The 27,996-nt window shown below is 47.2% G+C and overlaps 2 protein-coding genes across 22 annotated transcripts in view; both read right to left on the bottom strand.

Moving 5' to 3' along the window:
• Positions 1-10: 10 nt before the first annotated feature.
• On the bottom strand, positions 11-25,392 carry GOLT1A (golgi transport 1A). Its single transcript, XM_023548301.2, has 5 exons — positions 25,310-25,392; positions 18,072-18,190; positions 3,958-4,049; positions 2,726-2,904; positions 11-203 (listed from the first exon to the last, which is right to left on the bottom strand). Exons 1-5 carry the CDS (start codon positions 25,390-25,392, stop codon positions 11-13), a joined length of 666 nt encoding a protein of 221 aa, XP_023404069.2.
• The window catches only part of PLEKHA6 (pleckstrin homology domain containing A6), a 200,422-nt gene continuing 196,584 nt past the window's right edge, over positions 24,159-27,996 (bottom strand). For 11 of the 21 annotated variants that reach the window (XM_064273345.1, XM_064273344.1, XM_064273336.1 and 8 more), the window contains one exon: positions 24,159-27,996. Coding sequence is in view for 1 of the 21 variants with exons in the window: in XM_064273338.1 (XP_064129408.1) it covers positions 27,944-27,996 (53 nt within the window). In the remaining 20 variants the exon portion in view is untranslated. The other 10 variants (XM_064273349.1, XM_064273350.1, XM_064273338.1 and 7 more) reach the window with 1 other exon arrangement.

The raw sequence follows: 27,996 nt of genomic DNA, 5'->3' as shown, positions 1-27,996 counted from the left end.
ATACCCTCCTTTAGGCACAGCTGCCTGTAACTCCCCTCGTCTGCTCTCGCCAGGTGGAGAAGGTTCGGGGATGCGGAGGGGAGCTGAAGGCTGACAACCCCCAGGCCACCGCCACCAGCCATAGGCACAATCTACTCACCGCACTTAGGAAGGGGATGTTGAAGGCATTGCCCAGGAAGCCAAAGACGACAGGGAAAAAGCCCCTAGGGAGCAGAGGAGTGGAGGGAGGGATCAGTGGTGGTCCAGGAGGGAAGGAAAGAGGGTAGCCAAGTTTGAGGTCCACCAAAAGGTTCAGGCTTAAATGAATTCCTGATGTGTGCTACAACATGGACCAACCTTGAAAACATAGTGCTGAGCGAAATAAGTGAGTCACAAAAGGATGAATATTGTAGAATCCCGCTTACATGAACTATCTAGAATAGGCAAGTGTGTAGAGACCAAAGTTACCAGGGGGGTGCGGGAAGGGGACTCGGTGCTCAGGGCACACTGAGCTTCTGCTAAGGGTGATGGTATAATCTGACGAACATAACTGGTGGCACCGAACTGTACACGTGGAGCTTGTTGAAATGTCACATATTTAGTTACATCATGTATATTTACCACAAAAAAATAAAAATAAATAAAATGTATATGTGCCTAATTAAAAAAAAAAACCAGGCTCAGACTTGAGTCCCAAGAGAACATGGCCACCCGGGCATCCAAGTGAAGTGGTTAAGAATGTAGGCTCTGGGGTCGGACTCCTGGGGTTCATATCTAGGCTCTACCACCTACTGAGGCTGTACAAACTTGGACACATTCCTTAACTTCTCTGATCTCCATTTCAACAGCAGAGTGGGGTTAATAATAATATAGGGCCTTAACACAAAGACCTGTAATTCTTCCAGGGGCTTGGAGGCTCCAGGGTTGGCGGAGCGGAAAGGGAGCCTGTATATAGGAGGAGGGTCAGGGCATTACATTACAAATTTGAATTCTGGCTGAGCTACTTTCTTTCCTTGAGCCTCAGTTTCCTGAGGTTCAACTGCACCTCTGAGGTCCCTTAAAAAAAAAAACCCATTGCTGTCAAGTCAATTCCGACTCACAGCGACCCTATGGGACAGAGCAGAACTGCCCCATAGAGTTTCCAAGGAGCACCTGGTGGATTTGAACTGCTGACCTTTTGGTTAGCAGCCATAGCACTTAACCACTACGCCACCAGGGTTTCCTGTGGTCCCTTAGAGTTGCAATATTTGTCCCTACAATGCTGTTCCAAGGTGTCCTTGTCAAGGTTTATTTTTCGTGTCAACTACTGAATATGCAGGGACTGCACTCACACACCTGAGCCAAATGACACCTATCGTTAGGATTTGTCTTCACTACTAAATTGCACATTCCTCGGGAACTCTCTCCTTGTTGAGTGCCAGAGCTCATACCTAGTCCTGCATTTGGCATACAGTAGGAACTTACTGGAGCCCTGGCGGTGCAACAGTTAATCGCTTAGCTGTGAACAAAAAGGCTAGCGATTTGAACTCACCCAGTGGCTCCTCGGGTGAAAAGACCTGGCGATCTGCTCCCCTAAAGATTACAGCCTAGAAAACCCTACGAGCAATTCTACTCTGTCATGTGGGGTCGCTATGAGTCTGTCAGATTGGTTCGCTAGGAGTCCAGGGCATCTAACAACAACAACAATAACAGGCAGTTATTATGTACAGTATTTGTTTGAATAATGACATATTTGAATGTTGAATACATGAGTGATAGAACCTATGGCTGAGAACATTTATTTTCTTGAAGCCACACTACACTAGGATGTTCAGGCTAATTGGGCATTTTAAGGCTGCACTAAGCCAACTGAGGGCTTCTTAAGAACCCAAGGATTCCACACCCCAGCTCCTTCCCATGATTCCGTAAGCCATGCTTCTCCCAGTCCCCGTTATCCCCACCCCCACCCCTGTTCTCTCCACATCACTCCATAGACATAGGAGTATTTCCCCCGATCCTCACCTTCATTGCTATCCTTCTCCTTGAGTGCCTCCAGTCCTGTAGACCCCACCCATTCCTTAAGGCCCATCTCAGGTCCCTCTTTCTCTAGGACACCTCCCTGGCTTCCCTCCTCCAAGCTCCCACAGCCCTGAACACACGTGGCCACACGTCATCTCTGAGTTCTGCTCTGCCGCTCACCAGGCCCAGGGCTGACACAGGACAGGCTGAAGGATGTGGAGCCAAGAAACAGAGACACCTGGATCAAGTTCAAGGTCCTGTGTACTCTAGCTGTGAGAACTTGGGCAGGGGCAACCTCTCTGAGCTTTGGTTTCCTTTATTTGCAAAGTAGAGGAAAATCCTGTAATGGCAAGGATAAAATGAGATGATGATTGTGAGCGTGCCTGGTGCAGATTAGAGGCTTGGCAAATGTTCGTTCACTGCCCTTTCTCCCCAGCTGGATCGTTAGAGACTTAAGGGCAGGCTTTGTGTCTCCTCCTTGGTGAGGGACACAGTAAGTGCTCAATGTTTGCTGATGAATGGGTTGATCCCTCCAATTTATCCTGCAAACCTACTTTTGGAGGGGCCTTTCCAAAGCATCAGTGTGATGTCTCTCCCGTTTTTCAATCCTTCCACCTCTCCCCATCTCTTGCAGGATAAAGTCCCAACTCATGGACACCCTGCTGGTTGGGCTAGCCAGACCTGTGGGTGGTCTCAGCTACTCAGAGGCCTTGGTGGCCTGTCTGGGCTACCAGCGACACACACTCACCTGAAGAGGCTAAAGAATCCATAGGTTTCTAGGAGCATACCCAGGAGGGGCCGGTGCAGAAGCACAATGACCACACCCCCCAGGAAGAAGCTGGTCCCCTTGAGCTTGTGCCGCTGGAAGAAGAAGGAAAATGTCTTCCTCAGGCCGATGATGAGGGACAGGCCAGTCAGGAACAGCAGCTGTTGGGGAGGGAGAGGAGCGTGAGAGCAAACACACCAGCCTCCTTAGGAGTCAGGGGCTCAGACCTGGGTCAGGCATGGGGCAGGACTTGCTAACTCTTCAAGGAGGGATGATATCAGAGAGGGTGATCCAGGAACATGGCAAAATTCCAGAACCCTGAATAATTTGAGCTGGTTAGGAGCAGAACTGCCCAGAGGCAGGGGGTTGGACATGCAGATGGACTTTGAAGGTCTCTGGCCTCCCACCCAATTCCTTAGATCCCAAGCACTTCTTCATAAATGATTTCGTTTCTCATCCCACCTCCCAGGGAAGATGGGATAGGTAGTGAGACTCTCCATTTTACAGAAGTGAAGATGGAGGCCTCAATAGGTTAGACAGCCATACCCAAAGGCTTATGGAAACTTTAGTGGCTCCACTGCCTATAGGATTATACTCTAGGCCCTCCACTATATGGCTCTACTACTGTCTTAAGCTTGGCTCCTAACACTCCGTTAAGAGTGCCTAGGCTCTCGACAAATTAACTCTCTGGCTTTCTTCCAGCATGCCCCATGCTTTCTCTCTCCTTCCCACACCTTTTCTCTTGCTGTTCCATCCACTTGAAGTGCTTTATCCACTCCACCTCCATTTTCCTTCCCAGATTCCTGTTCATCCTTCTCCAATTGAGTGTGCTGTCTTCTGTCTAAGCTCTTTGTTTTGTATTAAATGGGTTTATCTTATCCTGACCTCACTGCTGTCTCTCTCCGCCTTTCCAGTCAGGTATGTATGTGTTACGTCCCTATCACTAAACTGGGAATCAGATGGCAGGAACACTGTGTCATCCTGGTACCCCTCTCCCAGGGTGTCACCCAGAGGTTGGCACGAAAGTCTGGCTTTTTAGATTCTCCATGCCCAGTAGACCCTGCTGTCTCTCCCCAGCAACCCTCAACTGCCCAGCCGTGATGGTCCCTGACCCCTGGATGGGCACACCTGAATGAACTTTGAGCTGACTCTCCTGGCAACAGATCTCAGGAAGGCCATGGGAGGGAGGAGTTGCCCAGGGGAGGGGCACTCACGTTTCCAAAGGCCAGGAGCACGGAATCAAAGTACAGGAGTATTCCAAAGAGGATGAAGAAGATGCCAAAGCCGGTGGTGCCCACACCAGTCTCTGCAATGGGCAAGGAGATTGTGGTGGGCTGACTTTGCGGAGTAGATTGGAATGCCTGGAGCTTTCCCCCATTGCCACTGGACACCTGCCCTCTAGGCTAGGGCTCCATTTTTGTCCAGGAATCTCAGCTACCGCGCTCTTAGAGGATGATGGGTGAGAAGGAAAAGAAAGATGGGAACTAACTTATATGGAAAACCCATTACCATCGAGTGGATTCCGACTCATGGTGACCTTACAGGACAGAGTATAACTGCCCCATAGTGTTCCCAAGGCTGTAAATCTTCACAGAAGCAGACTGCCACATCTTTCTACCACAGAGCAGTTAGTGGGTTTGAATCATGGACCTTTTGGTTAGCAGCCAAGTGTTTAACCACTACGGGTGTTAACCAGGGCTCCATAACCTATGTGTAGCACCTAGAAACTGTGCCGGTCACCTTATGTAGACAATGGCATTCTGTCCTCACAATAGCCCTATGAGGTAGCTAGTGTTACCCTCACCACTTTATAGGCTTTAAATGTTTCATTATCCAACTCATTATCAGTTTACATTTCATCCTTGAGTCCCTTCATTCCATAAGATTTTCATCACCCGAAAAAGAAACACTGTACGCATTAGTAGTAACTCCTCATTCCTCTTTCTCCACGCCCCCAGCCCCCTAGCCCTTAGGCAATCATTAACCTATTCTCTGACCCTAAGAATTGGCTTATTCTGGACATTTCATATCAATGGAATCATATCATATGTGGCCTTTTGTGTTTTGCTTCTTAGCACATGATTTTCAAGATTCATTCATGTTGTAGCTTGTATCAGTACTATATTTCTTTTTATGGCTGAATAATATTCCCTTAAATGGCTATAACACATATTTATTCATTCATTGATGGACATTTAAATTGTTTCCACTTTTTGGCTATTATGAATAATACTACTATGGACATTTGTGTACAAGTTTTTGTGTGGGCGTATGTTTTCAGTTCCCCTGGGCATATACCTAGGAGTGGAATTGCTAGGCCATATGGTAACTCTATATTTAACATTTTAAGGAATTGTCAAACTATTTTCCAAAGTGGCTGCATCAGTCCTAGCCATCCTAGTGGGTATATTGGCAAAGAATATTGAATATACCATGGACTGCCAGAAGAACGAAAAAATCTGTCTTGGAAGAAACAGGCAGAATGCTCCTTAGAAGCAAGGATGGCAAGGCTTCATCTCACATAATTTGGACATGATATCAGGAGGGACCAGTCCCTGGAGAAGAACATCATGCTTGGTAAGGTGGAGGGTCAGTGAAAAAGAGGAAAGACCCTCAGCGAGATGGACTGACACAGTGGCTCCAACAATGGGCTCAGGCATAACAATGATTGTGAGAATGGCACAGGACCAGGCAGTGTTTAGTTCTGTTGAACATTGGGTCACAATGAGTCAGAACCAACTCGATAGCACCTTACAACAACAGTGGGTATGAACTGGTATCTCGTTGTGGTTTGGATTTGCATTGCCTTGATATCTGGTGATGCTGAGTATCTTTTCATGTGCTTAATGGTCATTTACATTTCTTTGTTACAGAAATGTCTATTCAAATCCTTTGCCCATTTTTTAATTCGGTGATTTGTCTTCTTATTGTTGAGTTCTAAGAGTTCTTTATTTTTTCTGAATATAAGTCCCTTATGAGTTGCAAATATTTTCTCCCATTCCATGGGTTGTCTTTTTACTTTCTTAATGGTGTCCTTTAAGGCAGAAAAGTTTTTAGTTTTGATGAAATCCAGCTTATCTATTTTTTCTTTTATCACTTGTACTTTTCATGTTATATCTAAGAAACACTTACCTAATCTGAGATCGTGAAGATTTACTTCTCTGTTTTCTTTTAAGACTTTTATAGTTTAGCTCTTATATTTAAGTCTGTGATCCCTTTTGAGTTAATTTTTATATATGGTGTGAGATAGGGATCCAACTTCATCTTTCGCATGTGGATATCTAGTTGTCCCAGCAGCATTTGTTGAAAAGACTATTCTTTCGCCCAGTGAATTGTCTTGGCATTCTTGTAGAAAATCAATTGACCATAAATGTGTCTATTTCTAGACTTTCGATTCTATTCCATTGATCTATATGTCTTTCCTTACCACTTATATTCTTGAGTCCATTTTCTTTTCCTTCTCCATGACTCCATTCCATCAACCATAACACCTCTAACTGCTCTGTTTCCTAAATTATTTCCATCAACATTCAAACTGGTTCACGTGCTATCCAAAAAAACAAAAACATAAAAAACACTGCTCCCACCATCTCTCACACTATTTTTCTGCTTCTATCCCCAGTTATGCTTCTGGACGGAGTTGTTCACATTCATTGCCTTCACTTTTTCTGCTCCCATAACTTTTTTTTTCAATTTGTTGCATAGTTACACGAAACGAAGTAAGTTACTAACCAATATGTATAGTTTGATCCTATCACATTTTTAACTGTATCTGTATTTGTATATTTGTAAATGTATAAATAAATCAAAGTTCAGAAAAGCCTACACCAAAAGGACAATTGTACTGCCACTAGATATTGCAGCGCAATTGTGACTCGTGGTTCAGGTGAGGCTGGAAAGGAGAAGGTAAAGCTATAGAGGGACTTTTGATCCCTAGTTTGATTGTTTGAGTTTATAACCAACATGCATTGTTGTCGTTTGTTGTCAGTTGCCATTGAGTTGGCTCTGATTCATGGTCATTCCACGTGTAATGGAATGAAATGTTGCCCAGTCCTGAGTCATCCTCATGATGGCCAGCACGCTTGAGTCCATCGTTCCCTTTCAACCTAGGGGGCTCATCTTCCAGCACTGTGCTGGACAATAATATTCTATTGCACTCCATAGGCTTCTGTTGACTGATTTTTAGAAGTAGATTGCCAGGCCTTTCTTCCTAGCCTATCTTTAGTCTGCAAGTTCTGCTGAAACCTGCCCACCATGGGTGACCCTGTTCGTATTTGAAATACTAGTGGCATAGCTTCTAGCATCATAGCAACACACAAGCCACCACAATACACAAACAGACAGATGGCTGGTGGAACCAACATGCGTACATTTTACAATAAAAAGAAAATAAGACAGTCTAGCCTTTTTTTTTTTAGCCTTATTCAATAAATAAAACAAGTTACAAAACTGTATATACAATATAAACTTGAGGTTGTACAGCCGCATCAGTAATTTAAAAAGTATGGCTAGAGGCGAGTGATCCTTTTAAAAGAAAAGTCAGATCATGTCAACAGCCTCAGAAGCTTCCAAGGGCTTCCCCAAAGGCTTCCACTTTACTCAGAGTAAAAGCCACAGTCTTTTTTTTTTTTAATTGTGCTTTAGGTGAAAGTTTACAGCTCAAGTTAATTTCTCATACAAAAATTTATACGCATATTATTATGTGACACTATTTGCAATCCCTAGAATGTGACAGAACACTCCCCCTTTCCACCCCAGGTTTCTTGTGTCCATTGAATCAGTTCCTGTCCCTTCCTGCCTTCTTATCCTGCCTCCGAACAGGAGCTGCCCATTTGGCCTCATGTATCTGATTGAACTATGAAGCACACTCCACGTCAGTATTATTCTTTGTTTTCTAGTCCAGTCTAATAAAAGCCACAGTCTTTAAAATGGCCTCTAGGCTTTCTGTCTGATCTGACTCTCCTCCACCCTCTAGCTCCCCTCCATAACCTCGTAAGCCCCGCTCACCCCCTTGGTCATTCCCTTCTAACCACACTGGCCTCCTGGCAGTTCCTCCCACAGGCTTGGTGAGATCCAGCCTTACGGCCCGGCTCTAGCTGTTCACTGTCTGAAATGCTCTCCCCTCAGGTGCTCACACGGCCTCAAGTCTTTGCTCAGTTTTCACCTTCCCAACGAGGCCTGCCCTGACCATCCTATTGTAGCAGCAACCCCTGGCCCAACACGCTGTACGCACCTTATGCCCTTACGCAGCTCTACTTTTCCACACTTCTGTAGCACTTTATCACCTATGGCATACACACTTTATTGCTGACTTATAGTGTTTATTGTTTTATTGTCTGTTTTTCCCCTTTAGAAAGTAAGCTCCTAGAAGACAGGGATCTTTGTTTGGCTCGCCTTGTATAGTGCCTGACACAAAACAGGAGTAAATAAATAAATGTTACATGACTAAATGAAAGAATGAAACTATCACCTTAAATTTAAAAACTTATCAAGTAATGAAGAACATGAGCTCCTGGACTGAAAAGGTATGCGTGCTCAGAAAAATAAATTAATGTGGAAGTTCAAAGCACCAGGGATAAAGGAAGATATTAAAAGTGCCAAAAGGAAAAACATGTGGCAGGAAAAAGAGCTAGAAACAGAAGGGCAGCAGATTCCTCCAGAGCAACAATGAACGCTAGTATATGATGGCGTAATACCTTAAGTCTGAGGAGACAGGATGTCAAACCGAGGAATCTCTATCTGGCCAAACGATCAACTAAAAATAGGTTGAATAAAAAATATATTGAGACATGGAAGATCCTCCAAATTTTCTATCCTTGCAACCTATGGGGTGATATGACACTCTAAAACAAGGGGCAAACCAAGGAGGAAGCGTAGGGTAAGGCAACCAAGGATCCAAGAGGAGAAGACAATTCCTAGAAGGATAGTGAAGGGAAGGATAAGTTGTGCAGACCTGGGGACTAGTCTGTCCAGGCTGGAACATGAGGATGGAGGGTCTAGGAGAATGTTTACGAGAAAGAAAAAATCAGTTAATAAAAAAAACTGATAAATTATCCATAGATTGGGAAGGCATATATGTGTCCAGTCTAACTGATAGAAACAAAAAAAAAGAAGAAGAAGAAATAACAAGCTACTGAGAAATACTGAGGTAAGTAGAAGAAGCCACCAAGAATTGAAAGTGGCTGCCTTTATAAAGGAGATACTGAGGTGGTGAGGATGTGGCAGGCATATCTTTTTAAACTACAAGATGTATAACTTTACTAGAAATGGCTTAATTTTTAGAAATTGAGGTTGGTTGAATTAAAAAAACAAAACATATAGGTAATTGTTAAAGAGGAAAAACTTCCTTGGACTTGTTCAGTAACAGCTTAGAACTGATCCCACATCTGCGAAATCGCCATTATTACCATGTTTTTACAGTGAGGAGAAAAACCACTCAAGCTGTTTAGAGGAAGAAATAGAGAGAGAGAGAGACCCTAAACAATTATTGAGACTATATTTACTGGCTAAGCTGTATTTAGAAACCCTGGTGACATAGTGGTTAAGAGCTCAGCTGCTAACAAAAAGGTCGGCAGTTCGAGTCCGCTAGCCGCTCCTTGGAAACCCTATGGGACAGTTCTACTCTGTCCTGTAGGGTTGCTTAAAACTGAAAGAAAATGAAACAACACAACTGGCTTCTGAGTAGTTCATTTTTCATTATCTGTTACTATGCAGATTTTAAGGGGACCAGAATCAGTTCCAGTATAGAAATAAGGCTGAAGAGCTTCTTTAAAAGAATCACTAAACATATAGAGATGAGATCTATCATTCAAATTATAAACTGAAACCTTGCCAACTTGTACTCCAGAAAAAAGCCAGTCTTACTGGATCTCAGTTTCGGCAGGAGCTGGATTTTGTTAGAATCCAATGTGACACCATTACTCTCGATGTATCTTCCAGTGGCCCAGAAACCATTCAAGTGGCTGATTCCTCCTGTGTCTAGGAGGAGTCTGACACACTTCTGTGGTCCATTTGGGCTGGTTTCCTACTTTCCCCTGCTTGAAGGAAGTCTCTGAAGAGTTCAGGACAGCTGGGCAGAGTAAGTACAATCTCCTCAGGTCATTACGAAGGCTTTGTTCTGTGCAGTGACTTTTCTATCCTCAGAGACAATAAGCTGAGGATCTAGAAGTGTATCTACTTGAATTGTTGCAATAATTTTGTATAGGCCAGGTTATTGTGGAGGAAAGCCTCAGCCATATTTCTTTAATCTGAATGATAAAGGTATTTTAAGTTTTTATGCCTGTCATAAAAATATCTCTTATTAATCTGTACTTTCCATAAAGTATCTGTCATTAATTCCAGTTTTGACTGTATCTTCTTCTGTTCTGTCTCCCTTAGTAGATATTTTCATGTAGAAACATGATGTGAACATTTTGTTCGGTTTTCATTTTTTGTTAAAATATACGTATCTTCATTCCAAAAGCACTAAGAACAGCCTTACCTGCTTTTCAGAAACAGCATAAATTTCTGAAATTCAGACTTTATTTCTTCTCTCCTCCTTGATGCTTCCTCACATAAGGATTATTATTATTTTTTGCATAGTTAGGTTCACAACTTGCTCCACACATTTCAAGGGCTCATGCAGTTCCAGAACCTTCCTGACGGGGGCAGCATCGCTTATGGCCTAGGCTTAGTGCTCCCAGCGTTCAGTGGAGAAACTGCACCGTGGACTCGAAACCTCACAGAAAAGGGTCAGAAACAGGCAAGCTTCAGTCCTTGCCTCTGCCTCTTGCTTCCTCTGATCCGAGTGGCTTATCGATCTCAGTCAAGTTATCCAGCTGGGGGTTGCTTCCGAAGTTCTTCTCCTGGCAACAACATGGCAGAGAAGGCGAGGAAGCCTGTCATATAAGTGCTCCCGGGACCGACAGAATGCCTGCCGTCGATGAACCCCATAATCCAGACAGATGGGGCAGCGCGCCCCCTCCTGGAGGTCGGCCAGAGCTATCACACGTCCCAGCAAGCCGAAAACAGGGGAGGGAGAGGAAGGTTAACTCCTCAATGAGGCCTGGCTCTCCAGGGCGCCACCTAGTGAGAAGCTGAGACCTTCTCACACCTCACTGACCGCGTTAGTTGTCCCTGGCCGTGACACGCTAATGGCAGCCCTGATGCCCTGTTTAGCCCCCTGCCCTGCAGCTCCAGAGGCCGCTGCCAAGAAGGGTCCACAGCCTGCAGCCTATGGCAGAGGAGTTGGCTGCCCCATCTCCACACTCCACGCGGTAACTGAAGCTAGGTTCAATTTCTTTCTTGCTCCAGAAAGCCGCCCACAGCTACCAGGAAAGGGGTATCTCCAGTAGCAGGTGGCTGGGTCCCTCATACAGGGAGTCTCAAAACCTCATTTCATTTTTTAAAATTTTTATTTTTTAACAATCACAAATGTCCAGAAAAGTTGCAAGTACAGTACAGAGAATTTTTCTTCCTGAACAATTACAGAGTAATTGTTGCGTGCTGTCGAGTCGATTCCGACCCATAGCGACCCTGTAAGACAGAGTAGAACTGCCCCATAGGGTTTCCAAGGAGCGGCTGGTGGATTTGAACTGCCAACCTTTTAGTTAGCTGCCGAGCTCTTAACCACTTCGCCACCAGGGCTCTAGAGAGTAATTGCTAACTGATACCTCATCACCCCTGTACTCTGGGTGATTTTCCTTTATTCCCCTATACAGCCAGGATGCAACTGTGAAAGGCCGGAAATCCACATAGGCACAGGACTGCCGTCTAGCCCTCAGGCTCCAGTCAGGCTTCACCAGTAGCCCCAAGAATCCCCATAATAGCAAAGAGACCCAGTGCAGAATCACATCGCATTTAGTCGTCATGTCTCTTTAGTCTCTTCCATCTGGAACAGCTCCTAGGTCTTTCCTTGACTTTCAAGATCTTGACAACTTGGGAAGATTTGGGCCACTTATTTTGTAGATGTCACAATTGGGGCCGTCTGATGTTTCCTCAGGTCCTTGAGTGATGCAGATGATTTGCACTTGGTTACTAATTTAAAGGTTGGTGGTTCAAACCCACCCAGCAGTGCCACAGAAGAAAGGCCTGGCAATCTGCTATTACGGCCAAGAAAATCCAATGGAGCAGTTCTACTCTGACACACTTGGGGTCGCCACGAGTCGGAACTGACAGCGACTGTTTTGTTTTGTTTTTTGATGTCTCCTAAGGTCATACACGTTTGAGAGAAATACCACCCGTGCGATATTATATTCTTCTCATTATTGCATCCTATCAGGTGGTGCACAATTTTAATTTGACCATTATTGATAATGTTTACTTTAATCACTTCAGGTGTTGTCCGCCAGGCTCCTCCACTGTAAAGTTACTCCCTACCCCTCACCGTGAGCCCTCAGAGATGCCCTCCTCACGCAGCCTTTGCTCCGATACCTTGTACCAGGCCACCCATAGTGCAAACACCCTTCTCACCCTGCTGGGGCTCTGACACCTCACTCTGGGTCACCGCACCTCCCACATCACCTTTTTGTGCCACCTTTAGGGGAGCCCTGGCGGCATAGCGGTTAAGCATTCAGCTGGCTACCAAAAGGTCGGCATTTTGAATCTACCAGCCACTCCTTGGAAACTCTCTGGGGCAGTTCTACTCTGTCCTGTACGGTCGCTAAGGGTTGGAATCGACTAGATGGCAATGGATTTGATTTTTTAACGGCTTTAGGACTGAATTGTTCAGGAAGGGAAGGAGGGAAACGGAAAGAGGGAACACCTTCATTCACTTTTAACAAATAAACAATACTGATTAATAGTAATGCTAGTTAGCACTTAGGAGTCCATACTATGTGTCAGGCACAGTCTGAGCACTTTAGGTATATTAATTCACTCATTTAATTTCCTAACCACCTGTTATGGGCTGAATTGTGTCCCCCCAAAAGATATGTTGAGCTCCTAACCCCCGATATCTATGAAGGTGATTTTACTTGGGAACAGCATCTTTGCAGATGTGATTAGTTACAATGAGGTCATAGTGGCATAGCGGGGCCCTAATCCAATGTGACTGATGTCCTCATAAAAGGAGCAGAAGAGATAAAGATGAGAGACACGGAGAGAAGACAGTCATGTGGGGACCAGAGGCAGATCGGAGTCCTGCTGCCCTGGGCCAAAGGACGCCTGGGGCTACCAGAGCCTGGGGGAGACAAGAAAGGCTCTTTCCCTAGAGCCTTCAGAGAGAGAGCATGGCCCTGTCCACATCCTGAATTCAGACTTCTATTCTCCAGAGCTGTGATAGAATAAAGTTCTATTGTTTTAAGCCCTATAACCTGTTGTTTTTGAGCTGATTCTGACTCTCAGCAACCCTATCGGACAGAGAAGAACTGCCCCATAGGTTTCCAAGGCTGCCATCTTTATGGAAGCAGATTGCCACACCTTCCTCCCACAGACAGGTTGGTGGGTTCAAACTGCCAACCTTTTGGTGAACAACCAACTGCTTAACCACTGTGCCACCAGGGCTCCTTTTTAAGCCATATATCAAACCCCAAACCAAACCCACTGCCCTTGAGTCGATTCCGACTCATAGTGGACCCTGTAGGACAGAGTAGAACTGCCTGATAGAGTTTCCAAAGAGCGCCTGGCGTATTTGAACTGCCGACCTCTTGGTTAGCAGCTGTAGCACTTAACCACTATGCCACCAGGGTTTCCTTACGCCATATAGTTTCTGGTAATTTGTTACAGCAGCTCTAGGAAGCTAATACACCACCTACGAGGTAGGCACTGCTCTTTGTCCCATTTCACAGACATAACTGAGACACCGAGAGGTGAAATCACTTGCCCAGGACACACAACCAGCAACTGGAAGAGCAAGGATTTCAACCCACTAGTCTGCCTCTAGAAAAAGTGGCTTTAACTAACCACTTCAGTTCACTCCAGCCTTTGCCTTCCACCTCTCCAAAGATATTGCTCCTGCTTTGGTCATCAAGGAGCCCTGGTGGCACAGTGGTCAAGAGCTAGAGCTGCTAACTAAAAGGTCAGCAGTTCAAATCCACCAGCAGCTCCTTGGAAACCCTATGGGAGGTTCTACTCTGTTCTATAGGGTCGCTATGAGTCGGAATCAACGCAACCGCAATGGTTTTAGTTTTCTATCAATGACCTCCAGGTTAACAAGTCTAACAGACAGACTGCAGCCCACCTCTGTCAGCGCCGACCCCTCCTTCCTTGAAATACTCTTTCTCTTTTTTTTCCTGCTGCTCCGACCACTCTTTCTCAGTCTCCTTTGCCAGCTCCTACTTCTCCACCTCTTAGGATGTGAATTCCTCAAGGCTTGGGTCTGAGCTCACTTTGCATCTTATTGTCATACCTATTCCTATGCTTTTAAATATCACTGTGCTGACTATATCCACATTTATCTTTCTAGCCCATGCCTCTCTGGGAACTTCCAAACTTGTACCCAACTGCTTACTTGCCTTATCTGCTTGCTGTTTTCTCAGGGATCTTCAACTCAAAGGGGCCAACCACTGAGCTAATGATCTTCCTTCCTTAAAGACACACCTCTCTCACTTTCCCCCAAATGAATGTGTGTCACCAGCACTCACTTAGGCCCCAAGAGCCGTCACTGGCCCCCCTCCCTGCTCCTGCTTCTCTTCTCCCATTCAGTCCACAGCTGTGCTTTATTGATTCTTCTTCCAAAATGTACCCTGAAAGCTGTCCACTTGTCACCGCTCTCACCACTCAGTGCTAAGCTACCATTGTCTGTTTCCCAGACCTCCAACAGCCCCCAATTAGTCTCCTCTTCGTTCTTGCCACTGTGCCATTCCGCCTCCACACAGCAGTCAGGAACCTTGGAAAACACAATCTGATCATATTACCGTACTGCTTAGAATTTTCATTAGCTTCTCTCTCAAAGCAGAACAAAACACAGAGGCCTTCCCGTCCACACCGGGGCTTACAGGCCCTGTGCCATTGGGCCTAAGCCTGCTTGTCCACTTCACCTCTTGCCACTGCCCTCTTACCCCCCACCCTCCAACCACACTGCTCTGCCTGGTTTCCATCAGCCTTCCTGCCCCAGGACCTTTGTACGTGTGGTTTCCTCACCTGGCACACTCTTCTCCCACTTGTCTTCTGACTAATGCATACGCATCCTTCAGGTCTCAACTCAAATTCCTCATGGAAACCTGGGCTGCTGTCTGCTCCTTGACCTAAATCTGGTTCCCTCATTGCTCTCTCTTAGGACCTGCCACCTTCTTCACAGAGTTTATCACATTTGGTAAGGTGTATTTACTTGCATGCTAACTGGTTTCATAAAATGTTGGTGCACCACTGGGCTCAGGTCCCTGACCTCTTCTCTATTTAATTTTATTCCTTAGATCGGTGGTTCTCAAGTGGGAGGAAGGGGAGATTTTTCTCCCCAGGGAACCTTAGGCAATGTCTGGAGACATTTTTGATTGTCATACTGGGAAGAAGGGAGGCATGCTGCTGGCATCTAGTGGGTAGAGCCCTGGGATGCTGCTAAAATCCTACAATGCATAGGGCAACCCCCAATAAGGAAGAGTTCTCCTGCCCCAAAACGTCAGCAGAGCTGAGGCTGAGAAGCCCTGCCCAGGTGATCTCATGGACTTTCATGGTTTTAAATCCATCTCTGTTCTGGCAATTCTGAAATTTATCTCTCCAACCCAGGCCTTGAACTCCAGACTCATGTCTCAAACTGCCTCCTTGACATCTCACCTGGATGTCTGTCTAATGCTACATCAAACTTCACAAGTCTAAAACCCAACTACCACTTTCCCCTACTCCACCCTTCTAATTGCTCGGGCTAAAAGTATCAGAGACATTCTGGACTCTTCTTTGTCTTCCACCCCTTATCCAACCCATTAGCAAATTCTTCCACCAATTTCCTCAACACGCTCCCAACGTTGACGACTTCCTACCACTCCATTGCTACCACCTCGGTCTGAGCCTCCACCATTTCTTGCCTCAGAACTGACCTCCCTATTGCTACTCTCACCCTTCCACATCTATGTATACAGAACCCAGCAGCCAGAGTGATCTTTTATAAAATATAAGCAGCTTGTATTATTCCTCCGCATAAAACTCCCCGATGATTTCCCATGTTATGTAGATAAAATCAAAGTACTTTCAATGGGCTACACAGTCTGACCCCTCAGTGATCTCTCTGACCTAAACCCCTACTACTCTTTCCCTTACTCACTTTTTTCCAGACACAGCAACCTTTTGTTGCTCTTCAAATGCATCAAGAATGCTAGTACCTTGGGGCCTTTGCACTGGTGGCAAAGCAGTTAAGAGCTTGGCTGCTAACCAAAAGGTCAGCAGTTTGAATCCACCGGCTGCTCCTTGGAAACCTCAAGGGGCAGCTCTACTCTGTCCTGTAGGGTTGCTATGAGTCGGAATTGACTGGAGCAGGTTTGGCTTTTGTTTTGGTCCCCCCTCCCTGGAACACTTTCACCTCCAGATAGCTGCGTGACTTTGCTCCTCACTTCTGGAAGTCTCTGTATAAAAGGCACCTTCTCAGTGAAGTCTTCCCTGACAATTCTGCATAAGATAGTAATTCGTCCTACCCCACACTCCCTAGCTTCCTTACACAGCTTTATCTCTGTCCAGAGGACTTTTTGCCATTTGACATACTATATATTTACTTCTTTACTTGTTAATTATCTGTCTCCCTTCTCAAGAGTGTAAGCAGGGAATTTAAAAAAGTTGCTATGGAGTTGATTTTGACTCATTGCGACCCCATGCGTTGCAGGGTAGAACTGCGCTTCATGAGGTTTTCAAAGCTGTGACCTTTTGGAAACAGATTGCCAGGCCTTTCTTCTAGGGCGCCTCTAGGTAGCTTCAGACCATCAACCTTTCGATTAGTAATCTGCTTAAACATTGGCACCGCCCAGGGACTCCTAAAGCAGGGAATGTGTCTGTTGTATTTGCTGTTGTATAGTCTACACCCAACACAGTGCTTGGCATAGAGCAGAGTTGTTTGTTCAGTGAACGAATGAATGTTATCACCAGTTCATAGATAAGACACTGGGGCTCAGAGGCTTTGACTAACTCACCCAAATGAAATTTGTTGTTGTTATTAGGTGCTGTCAAGTCAATTTTCAACTCATAGTGACCCCATAGGGTTTTCTAGGCTATAATCTTTACGGGAGCAGATCGCCAGGTCTTTTTCTGACAGAGAAACTGGGTGGGTTGGAACCCAACCTTTAAGTTAGCAACCGAGTGCTTAACCATTGCACCACCCAACCAAAAAAGCCAAACTCACTGTCACCAACTCTATTCTGATTCATAACGACACTACAGGACCACCCTACAGGACTAAGTAGCACTGCCCCATAGGGTTTCCAAGGCTATAAATCTTTACAAAAAAGTAGACTACCACATCTTCCTCCCGCGGGGGCGGCTGATGGGTTCGAACCACCAACATTTTGGTTAGCAGCTGAGAGCTTTAACTACTGTGCCACCCAAACCAAAACCAAACCTGTTGCCGTCCAGTTGATTCTGACTCACAGCAACCCTATAGGACAGAGTAGAACTGCTCCATAGGATTTGCAAGAAGTGTCTGGCTGGTGGATTCGAATGCCCGACCTTTTAGTTAGCAGCCCTTGCTCTTAACCACAGTGGCACCAGGGCTCCTTAAATGAAGTTTACACCCTCCTTTTTCTTGTTCCAGAGCCGCAGCTCCTCCTGGGCTCTGGACCTGTGGACCCCCTCCCTGTCCTCTTCCCTGGAGGGAAGGGAGGGCTGTTGAGGGGTCTCCTGGGCTCTGGACCTGCGGACCCCCTCCCTGTCCTCTTCCCTGGGGAGAAGAGAGGGCTGTTGAGGCGTCTCCTGGGCTCTGGACCTGCGGACCCCCTCCCTGTCCTCTTCCCCGGGGAAAGGGAGGGCTGTTGAGGGGTGAGGGTATGGTGATTTGGGAGGGGCAGAGTTTAGTTTCTGATAAAAAGGGCTCCAGGGCCTCAGGAGACTTTCAGGATTTGCGGAGAAAGATGTCTGAATGGCAGAGGCCTGCTCCTGCTGAGCCCAATGCGGAAGCATTGGGGCTCCCAGTTCTAAGAACCCTGAATGGAAAAGAGATCATCTTGCCAGGTCCCCCAAGCACCAGCCTCTGGCTACCCGGCGGCCCTCGGCAACCCCCCACCCACTGGAAAGCAGAGGAGCCACACCAGCTCTGGGTCCTGCTGCCTCGGGGTTGCCAGCACAGCAGGTCCCGGCCATGGGCTCCAGAGGTCACGCTCGAGGGCATCCCCGCGATCCCGCAGGGAGGCCGGCATCTCCGCCCTACACTGGCCTGCATCCCCGAGTCCAGCCCAGTCCCCTCTGCGGCACTGGGGCACCGGTCCCTCGCACTCACTCTGCCATTCGGTGATGGAGATCATGCCGCAGTCTGCCTGCGGGGCCTTCCGGCTCGGAGCTGGCAAGTGGTGAGGACCGGAGTGGACCGAGCTTGTACGTGCGGGCGGCAAGCTGACCCTTGGTAAGTTGTGAAACTAGCTTCCAGTCAATGATTAACTCCCGTTCCATTCCTCTGCTCACGCAGCCGCACACGAACGTCTGCTTAAAGCCTCAGGCTCCCTTCAGCGGGCTTTTCCCAGGGGGCACTGCCCCCTCCCAGGCACCCGCCACCTGCCTTTTTACCCCTCCTCCATGCCCTGAGGCGGAATTCGGCTGCTCCAGTCTCTACAAAACTCGGACTGTAATAAGGAAGAATTGGGGTCCCGGGGGTACCTAGGTTCCTTACTTGGTTTGGCAGAGTGATGGAAGAGTTGGAATCTATCTCTGTCTTTGGAAATGCACTAAATCCATTTTGTAACTAATTTGTTTGCCTTGTACTAGTACCCATGCTAGACGCTAGGGGGCGATAAGCAACTGAGTAAAACCTGTTGCTGTCAGTCTAACGGGAGGGAGGTTAGACTCTGGGTAAATCAAGGGCGAAAGCATCAGAGGGGCATTAGAGACAACGGGCTTCGACCTCCTGTCCCCCAGCGGTGTCCAGTTTTGGACTGTGAGGTTGAGCTATGGAAGGCGAGGCCTGAATTTAGGCTTGGGGTAGGGCTGGAGAGTTTAGAAGGCCTGGTTCTAGTTCACTCACCAGCTGTGTAGACATAGGTGCCTTTTTTTCTGCTCCGTGGGCCTGAAAAGAGAAAGGGTAGACAGTTTCTGGAGTCCCTGGGTGGAGCAAATGGTTAAGGTGCTCAGCTGCTAACCAAAAGGTTGGAGGTTCCAGTTTACCCAGATGTGCCTTGGTAGAAAGGCCTGGCAATCTACTGAAAAATCAGCCCCTGAAAACCCTAAGGAGCACGGTCTACTCTGGCACACATGGAGTCACCATGAGTTGGCGTTGACTCCATGGCAGCTGGTAAGATAGTTTCTAAGTTCTAATGGCCTTTCTTCCATTGTGGAACAGTGGTTTTCAATGCCATTAGACCCAACACACCCTTTGTAATGTCCTCTATATCCTGAAATGAAGTTCATAAATAAGACCGATCTACACATATCATTTTTAAAAACTCACAAAAAGTTAATTATAATAAAAAGAAGAATTTATGATAAAACACAATGCCTCTCAATATAGCCACACTCAGACAAGACTTACTAGAATGCGTAATGAGGTAGGCAGATGGCTTGCACCTAATTATAATAAATAAGCTTGAATTTAAGAGAAATAGAAGACCAGAGCTATTCTACGTAAAACACACACACACAATGAAAGAGTCGTAGCAATAAACACTAGAAGAAAAAAACTAACCGTCAGGTAAGTAATAACAGACCAGATGCACTAGCATGGACTAAGAGAAAGAGGGAATAACCTCGACAGTAGTGGAGATAACATCCCAGGCAAATTCGAGATGACAAAGTGGAGACCAGGAGGAAGAATGATGTTCATGGAATGCAGCTGGGCCTTATTTATGTGTGTTATGACCTGGAATGGGGTATTGATGGAACATCACAGAAATATATGTCTTGAAATGCAGCACATATTGAGGTAAAAATTCAGTCTCTATGACTTTGAAGAGCCTTGGAGAGCTGGTGTTTCTGGTACACAGTGGGAAATAGAGGGAGGATTGGAAAGAGAAATGATGACATAGCAGTTCAGAGCAATTGCCTGGTGGCCCCCCTGGGAGCGTGGAGGAGACAGATAGAAAACCAGCAGTTGACTCCCCCAAAACATTTCCACAACAGGCAGCTCTCCAAAACATGTCCACATAGGTGTTCATCTTTGGGCTGCAAACACCTTAAACATAGAAAAAGTGGCAACGAAACGAAATAATTTCTAAAAACTCTTATTAAGGAGATGAGATCCACCAAGAGCCGCTGCATTTCAATCATCTCTGCTTTAACGATGTTTGGTTCTCTCGTAGCTCCTCTGTTAAGTATCTGCAGTTGGTCTCTGCTCGTTCAGTAAGATCCTACTACACTGGAACCGTTCTCAAACTAATATGTCGTTGTGGGAACGTTACAGTACACCATGCCGACAACGCGTGGGGTAAATTCTTCAGTAATTTTGAGACACCTGCCTTTATTCCATTTGTTTCCTCTCCATAATAATCGCTTCCTAACCTACTTGAGCTATTCATGAAACTTGTAAGAAAAAACAAAAAGCTTATAAAGACTTTTCAGTATAATCATGAAGTATGACTGACGGTTACTGTTAGTAGGTTTAGTCCAGTGTAACATTCTAATATGATGTAAGAGATGAAACAATTCTTTATTCTGAGAATCTGTCCCAGGCATTGCAGCCACTAAATGTCAGTAGAGCATTGCCCCTTTATCACTGAGGCAACCAAAACCAAAACCAACAAACCAAAACCTGTTGCTGTCGCCTTGATTCTGACCCATGATGAAACCGTGTATTAGGATTAGAACTGAGCTCCTTAAGGTTTTCTTGGCTGTAGTCTTTATGGAAGCAGATCACCAGGCATTTCTGGTGCTGGTGGGTGAGTTTGAATACCAACCTTTAGGTAAGTAGCCCGGCACAAACCGTTTCTACCACTTAGGGGCCAAGGCAACAACAACAAAAAAGCCCAAACACGCCATTGAGTTGATTCTGACTCATAGTGACCCTGTAGGGGGAGTAGAACTGCCCCATAGGTAGGGTTTCTGAAGCCGTGAATCTTTACAGAAGCAGACCACATGTCTTTCTTCCATGGAGTGGCTGGTGGGTTCTAACCACTGACCTTTTGGTTAGCAGCACAGTGCTTAACCACTGCACCACCAGGGCTCCTTGAGGCAAGCAAAACCAAAAAAAACACCCAAACCCATTCCTATCAAGTCGATTCTGACTCACAGCAACCCTATAGACAGAGTAGAACTGCCCCATAGAGTTTCCAAGGAGGAGCTGGTGGAATTGAACTGCCCATCTTTTGATTAGCAGCTGAACTCTTAACCACTGCGCCACCAGGGCTCCAGTGAGGCAAGCAACCCCCCCCCCTGGAATTTTCAAAATGTTCCCTAGGAGAGGGTATCACCCCATTGAGAACCACTGTTGGTTTAGGAGCTTGGGCTCTAAAGTCAAAGTGCCTGGGGCTTCAGCCTAGCAAATGGAGACTTTAGGCATTTCCCAGGCAGTTCTGAGATTACCAACAAGTTCCGTCCCCAATTCTGTCTTTAAGTCGAATTTGTAAGTAAATAGGAACAGTTAGGTATAGTTCATATCTAACGTCAGTCAAATATTTGTCCTAGTATATATAGTGTACTTTGGAAACCCTGGTGGTGTCGTGGTTAAGCGATACGGATGCTAACGAAGAGGTTGGCAGTTTAAATCCACCAGGCGCTCCTTGGAAACTCTATGGGGCAGTTCTACTCTGTCCTATAGGGTGGCTATGAGTCAGAATCAACTCGACAGCATTGGGTTGGGGTTTTTTTTGGTACTTTTCTATGCATAAAAAACATTAAACACTTCCAGAGACATTAAAACATCTTTAACATAATAATACAGTAGTAATAATAATTACATTTTGATGCATGTCACAAAGCAGCGCCCATTTGTTATTACAAACCATTGCATGTACCTCAAATTTTTAATAGGCTTTGCAGGGGGTTGGTTCATAACTACAGGTTGCACATAAGTCAAACGTTCGTAACCTGGGGACTGCCTGCATTTAACCTTCCTGTGACTCAGTTTCTTGCATAATAATAGTACCTACCTCCTAGAGTTATCGTGAAGATTAGTGAGTGCACGAGAAGTGCATAGAACTGGGTACCTGGCACAGAATAAACACTAACCAAGCCATTGTTATTATTGTACTATTGTTAATATTGCTATTATCAGTATATTTTTAATATGCTATTTTATGAAGGACTCCCGCTTTCATCTCAAATTGTTCTAAGCTACTCCCGCAGGTATCTAAAATTGCACTTAGGAATACCTTTCCTTCTGGCCATGGAACCCACCTGTGACCTCAGGACAAAGGAGAGCTGAAGTCTCTCCGTTGTCTGAAGGCAGTATGGGGTCCTTGGGTTGAGTTCAGAAGGGCTTGTCCACAGCCCACCCTCCTGGATAGGGGCCCCTCCACAGGGGCAGCCCCAGGGAGGAGGATCTCAGCCCTGAAGGGCTGGGGCTGGTCCTCGACACTGGTAGGTACTTGGTCTGGCCAGAGTCGGAAGAAATGGGGTGGAGGTGACTTGATGGTGCAGTTAGTGACTGGGCCTGGATGCATAGAACTCAGCAGGAGGACACTTCCGAGGGGCACCTGGTGATTTCTCCCAGCAAATGTGCTCGGACCAGTGAAGGAGGGCAGCTTGGAAAACTTTCTCCTTCTTTCATCGCCCCAGACAGTTGCCAAGGGGGCATACATAATGTCACCATCGCCTCTTCACATTTGTGAAATGAGTTAGAGTTTCAAAATGTTTTTCATACATTTTCTTGAAAGCTCCATAAGATGGTAGTTAATATTCCCATTTTACTGATGAGGATACCGAGACTCAAGAATTTAAGTGGCTTGTCCAACTCCTCACGCAGCCAGCAAGGAGCAGGGCCAGGAGTTGAGCGCAGCATGCTGACCTCTCACATCAGTCTCAGCAGTGCGCTGAGCCCACTTCTGGCTGGCGGCTCCCAGGATGAGGAGGAGGAGATGGTGAGCTCCCCAGTCCCTGGCAGCAGCAGCAGGCTCTGAAGCTGGCTGCCTGCCTGACCCCATGGCACCCCTCTTCATAAATCAATGGTCCAACAGTTACAGAGCACTACTACATAAAAGGCATTCTGCCAGCTGTGTTCTCATTTACAGCTTCTGATCACTGCTCTCCTTTTACAAGCCCAGCCTGCCCCGAGCAGAGGGTTCACCTGGGCCGAGAGGTGGAGCAGGCAGGGACCACTGGCATCACCCTTGGAAAGGAGCCAACCTTTTCTCTCAGAGAAGCAGTGGACAGTGACACCCAGTTTTGGTCTCCTATTCCACCTCCTTTCCAAGCCCCCGTCGCTGGCTTTGGCCTAGGTGGGGGCTGTGGATGGTGGCTCAGGTCCAAGGAAGGTGACAAGTTCTCCGGTACAACTCCCCCAGCCCCAAAGGTCTTTGTCTTGAGCTTTGTCTGGTCCCAACTCTTTCTGATTCACGAAGAAGACCCCATCAGGCTTTACAGCTCTTTCAAGGGTTTTACAAAATCAAACATAGCTTTGAATAGTCACTTTATGTGTAAAAAATGAACACACATTCTCCCAGACCTTAAGGGATGAGAGCAGGTGTCCAGAATTCAAAATCAGCCATTAGAGCAAGGCCGAAACAAAACCAGAAGAGGAAGCTTGTCTTCCCAGCCTCCCCTTTCTCAGTTTTCTTCCCTTCCTTGACCCACCAACGTCTCACCCCTCCCCGGAGGAAGCCCAGCTGAGGCCTTCCACTCTTCTAGGTTCTCTTTCTCTCTCTGCCCCCACCCCAGAGAACTTACAGGGCTTCTTGGCTCTTAATCCTCACAGGAAGATTTCAAACTGAGCAGCTCTGGTAAAATCCTTCACACTGCTTGTCAATAACTGATCACCACTGAATATTTGCCAAGAGAAATAAAACAAAATGATTGAGTCTGGATGAGAATTTGGGATTTTCTGCTACACCCCAAATCATATACCTTGTCTGTCCTCTAAGGCAGCAATACAGGGCATTGGGCAGTAATCCAGAACGGCTGTGAACTGGTTTTCTTCTCCGATAGTCCTACCCTGCAGGGAGCTCAGACACACCAAGGGAAAGGGACCAGGGCTCCAAACATCCTATTCTTCCATGATATAGGACTTGGGACAAAGCCCTGACCTGGGGTCACCTAAGGCTGAGTTCAGAGCCAACCCTGACAAGGTGCCCCCAGATCCTGGGGAAGTTCTTCAAGAGCTGGGAGGGAGGGGTGAAGGCAGAAGCTTTGCTCTTAGTCAGGGAAGGCCAGCCCCTCACATCCTCCCTTCCGTTTTCCTGCCAAGCCTGTAATTGCCCGGAGCCAGCTCAAACACAGAACGTGACACACACACCACTTGTACAAACCATTCATTTTATTTCCTGTATTGGGTTTATACAAACTTGCAAGATACAAATGCAGGGCTCACTGGGGGTCTATCTAAAAAGAATGCTGCTGAAAGGAGGAAGCAACCTCTCACCTATTTGTCAGGACGGCCCCCGCCCCCAGGGGGAGTGGGAGGCTTGGCTAGAAGGATGCTAAGGGGATGCTACTGCTGTGTGGTCCCCACAGACATGCCCTCGGCTTACCTAACCTTCACTCTTCTTCTAAGGTCACTTTTATACTAAAGAAAGACACTGAGATCATACATTTCCTTGCATGGTTTATTGTCTAATACTAGCAAGTCAAATTGGCCCCAATGTGTGCATACATGATATATGTATATATATTTGTTATTTTTTCTTAGTCTTAAGAGCTGCCAGGTGAAGGGAGCCTAGAGGGGAAGGAATAGTCTGCCTTGCCTGGTCAGCCCTGCCCCACGAGCACGCTCTCACAAAGGCAGGAGAGCAAGTGCACGCAGCTTGCAACCTCAGGACACCTTTAAAGTGGTGTTAGCAGGATGTGACTGCAGCCTCTTGGTTATTGATCAGGTAGGTAATGTGCTAATCAGGGAGGCCCTAGATCAGTAACTAGGGCTTTCCCTAAGTGGCCTCCATCTGGGCCCAGTTCATTCATAGCAAGATGCCCTAGGCTGGGGACAGGGTGCCAGTATAAGCGCCAAAGCTGGGGGGTCGGACGTCGATACTGGCCAGGAGCTCCATGCCAGGCCACCCAGCCAACACCCTTGATTCCAGATATGGACAAAGACATCCAAGATAAGAGCCCCTGGCCCATTCTGATAGTTGGTAAGTGTTTGGAAGGCTGGGCTGGTATGTTTCATTGTTCCAGCAGCTGCCAGCCAGAGAAAAGGCCTGGGGGTGTCTTGGGCAAAGCCGAGATATTACAGTGTCTGCAGGACCCTCCTCAGCCCAGGGGCTGACTTCACAGTCTGGATGCCAGACTGAGGTACCCTCTCCTAAAGAACAGCCTCCAGAGAGAAAAGGTCACGGAGTGAGACAGATACCACTAGGGAGGGATCAAATGAAAGGAGTGTAAGAAGTCCAAGGAACTCACAAGGGTCTGTGCCAAAGAACAGAGATGGCACCGGTGACCCCAAACCATTTCTTTTTGGCTTTGCACTGCGGCACAGGTCCACTGAGAAGCAGGCTGACGTGCGTGGTGCTCTTTAGCGTGGCAGCCATTGCCTGCTCTGCCTTTTCCAGCAGGGTGATGGAGGGGGGTCCAGCAGCACATGGTGGGGCAGCTGTGTGCCTGTGTGGGTATACTTTTGTGCACACAACTGGCCCAAGAGTAAACATTTCCTTCAAAAGGATTCACATCAGATAATCCTTAGACTAGGACTTCCCGGAGAACATCCAGCCCCTCGAAGGTTCTCTCCAGGAGCCCCGGGGCCAGCCCTTCAGACTGGGTAACAAAAAGGAAGCTGTTGGGAGTGAGGGTTGCTACCCCAGTCTCCTCACGTCATTTGCCAATCCATTCAGACATTGCACATTTTGAAAATAGATTTGCTCTTAACAAAAGCGTAAAATAGATCTGTCTTAAAGTAAGTCTTTCCTCTCCCCCTCTTTGGATCAAAAGGCAAGGACTATGGCCTCAAAGTGATAGGAATGATGTGAAAAGTTTGGGAGAGAAAATGAACCTGGGCAGGCGCTCCGGGAAAGGATCCGACATCCAAACAAATATATATATATTACATATGTATATATATAGTATGTATAATCTTCATGAAACATATATTAAGGCATGTAAAGCAACATAAAGAGCCAGCTTTATGAAATAACGAGTGAGAGACAGGTAGCAGAGGTGTCGACATTATTTCTTGGTATTTTACAGGTATTTCTAAAAACACTGCTTAAAAAAAAAAAGAGACCAAGAAGGGGAAGGCATGGAAGGCTTTGAAAATCTGTTTCCTATGGATGGAGACAGATGTGGGGAAGGAGAGGGTTCCTTGGGAGCCAATCCCACCTGCCAGGTTAGTAGGGAAGAAAGAATGGATTTGGGTACTTGAGCTGCACTGAAAACAGGAGATGAAGCCAGGGGCCATGTTCAAAAAACCTGCCACACATGAAGACAGGTAGGGTGCCCCCAGTCTGGAACCCCTCAGAAACATGAGAATATCCTAAGCACCTAGAACAGTGCCTGGTACATAAGTATTTGTTGAATGAATGATCATCTTTACTTGCATATGAACCAGTAACTGTCTCAGCCATGAAGGAGTGGAGAGGAATTGGTGGGAGATAAAGTAGTTGTTCTTGGGGCCACTGGAGGTCAGGCTGATGTTTCCAGGTGGCAACTCTGGCAAAGAGAAGGCCTAGAGGCCAAAGTGTCCTCTGCTTCATTTCCCTCCCTCCTCTGCTACATTTATCTCCAGGTGGGCGGAGCAGAGACAGAGGAGGAATGGGCTTTGCTTCTGCCTGCCTCTCCACACTGGCCTCCCTGGGTAGGTAGGTTGCTTGTGAGAGAGCCCACCTAGACATGAGTCCTTCCATACAGCCTCAGCTGGTCCTTGTGTGGGATGCCTGGGATGAGGGCAGGGTCCTGGAGTCTGGGCTCCCAGGCTAAGGCCTCACTCCTTGGCCCCAGGGTGCACTCTGTCCCCCACTGGCCCACAGCCCATTCCAGGGGGAAGGGAGCAAGAAAGTCTCGCAAAGTGGGTTAAATAAAGCCCCAAGGCTGACCACACCCCACATAAGACAGGATCTTCTCTCTGCCCCTGACCCCATGATGGGGAGGCATATACCAGGCCTGGATCTACCGAGAGCCATCTCACAGCTGCCGCTACCCAACTCCCCTTCACCCTGCACCTCCATCGCCACACCAAGCACTTCAGCTGAAGGCCACCATGTGCTCTGCTGGAAAGTCCTCCTGGGGCCATAAGCCTGCACCCAGCTGACCCTGGGGTGATGACCGGAGGAGCAGATGCGAAGGTCTGGCATAACACTTGGTGCTGAGCTGAGGCCCAGCCCTGAGGAGACCCATCTCAGACCCCCTTCCCATTTCCTTCCTCTTCCGTTTTACTTGCAAATGGTCCTTCTGCTTCCCCATTCCTCCCTTTCTCTGCTGCCCCTTCTCAACCTGTCCTCAGACACTGCACAGACCTGCCGTTCGTTCTCTCTCTGCAGCCAGCACTGTCCCTCTGGGTGTCGGGGGACCTCTCCTCATCTCTCAGCATCTTGTCTTTGGCTCAAGCGGGGTGGTCAGCCTCAATTGGACCCCAACGGAGCACCCATAAGCAGAGATATGTCAAAGCCCTGGGACAGCAGGGTGGGGCTTGTAGGGGAAGGGAATGACAGCAGGTGATGTCCTTGGTGTCAAGAGGGGCTATAGGAGGCACAGTGTCCATCTCCTCGTCACCTCTAGTCCTAACCTAAGATAGCCGAGGACATGCTCCCCACCAGGGCATGTTCTCCATCAGGGAATGTTCCAGTAGGGTCATCACAACCCGAGCCAGGCCTAGGCTCCCTGTGATGTGGGCATCGGAGACGATGGTGCTCTGGGTCCACCCCCAGCCTGGATGGGCCACCTGCCACCTCGAGGCCCTGGTCCAGGACCACTGTATGAGTAGTGAAGACTTCAGGACTAGGCATGGCTGGGTGTGTGGACACCGAGGTTTCCATACTCCTCTCAGTAGCAAACCCTGGCCCCCAGCCTGGCTCCCTGCAGCATCCCAGGGGACCACAGGGGCAGGGGGCCAGGTGGGGAGGCAGGACCGCACGTGGGCAGAGGAGGACTTCAGAATGCGGCTCCATGGAGCTTCACAGCATTGGCCTCAGCCAGGGCTTGCA

This window comes from Loxodonta africana, chromosome 20 (assembly GCF_030014295.1).
Source record: "Loxodonta africana isolate mLoxAfr1 chromosome 20, mLoxAfr1.hap2, whole genome shotgun sequence".
NCBI classification, from domain to species: Eukaryota; Metazoa; Chordata; class Mammalia; order Proboscidea; family Elephantidae; genus Loxodonta; species Loxodonta africana.
The sequence above is the reverse complement of the archived record's forward strand: the minus strand, read 5'-3'. Positions and strand labels throughout refer to the sequence as shown.

Bases quoted from the DNA above. Each gene is read 5' to 3' on its own strand.
- GOLT1A (XM_023548301.2), bottom strand. From the start codon at position 25,392: ATGGCTGCCACGCTAAAGAGCACCACGCACGTCAGCCTGCTTCTCAGT. The intron at 4,050-18,071 runs GTGAGTGCGAGG...TGCCCATTGCAG, and splicing joins CTCCATCACCGAATGGCAGA to AGACTGGTGTGGGCACCACC. The intron at 2,905-3,957 runs GTGAGTGCCCCT...CCTCCCCAACAG, and splicing joins TGCTCCTGGCCTTTGGAAAC to CTGCTGTTCCTGACTGGCCT.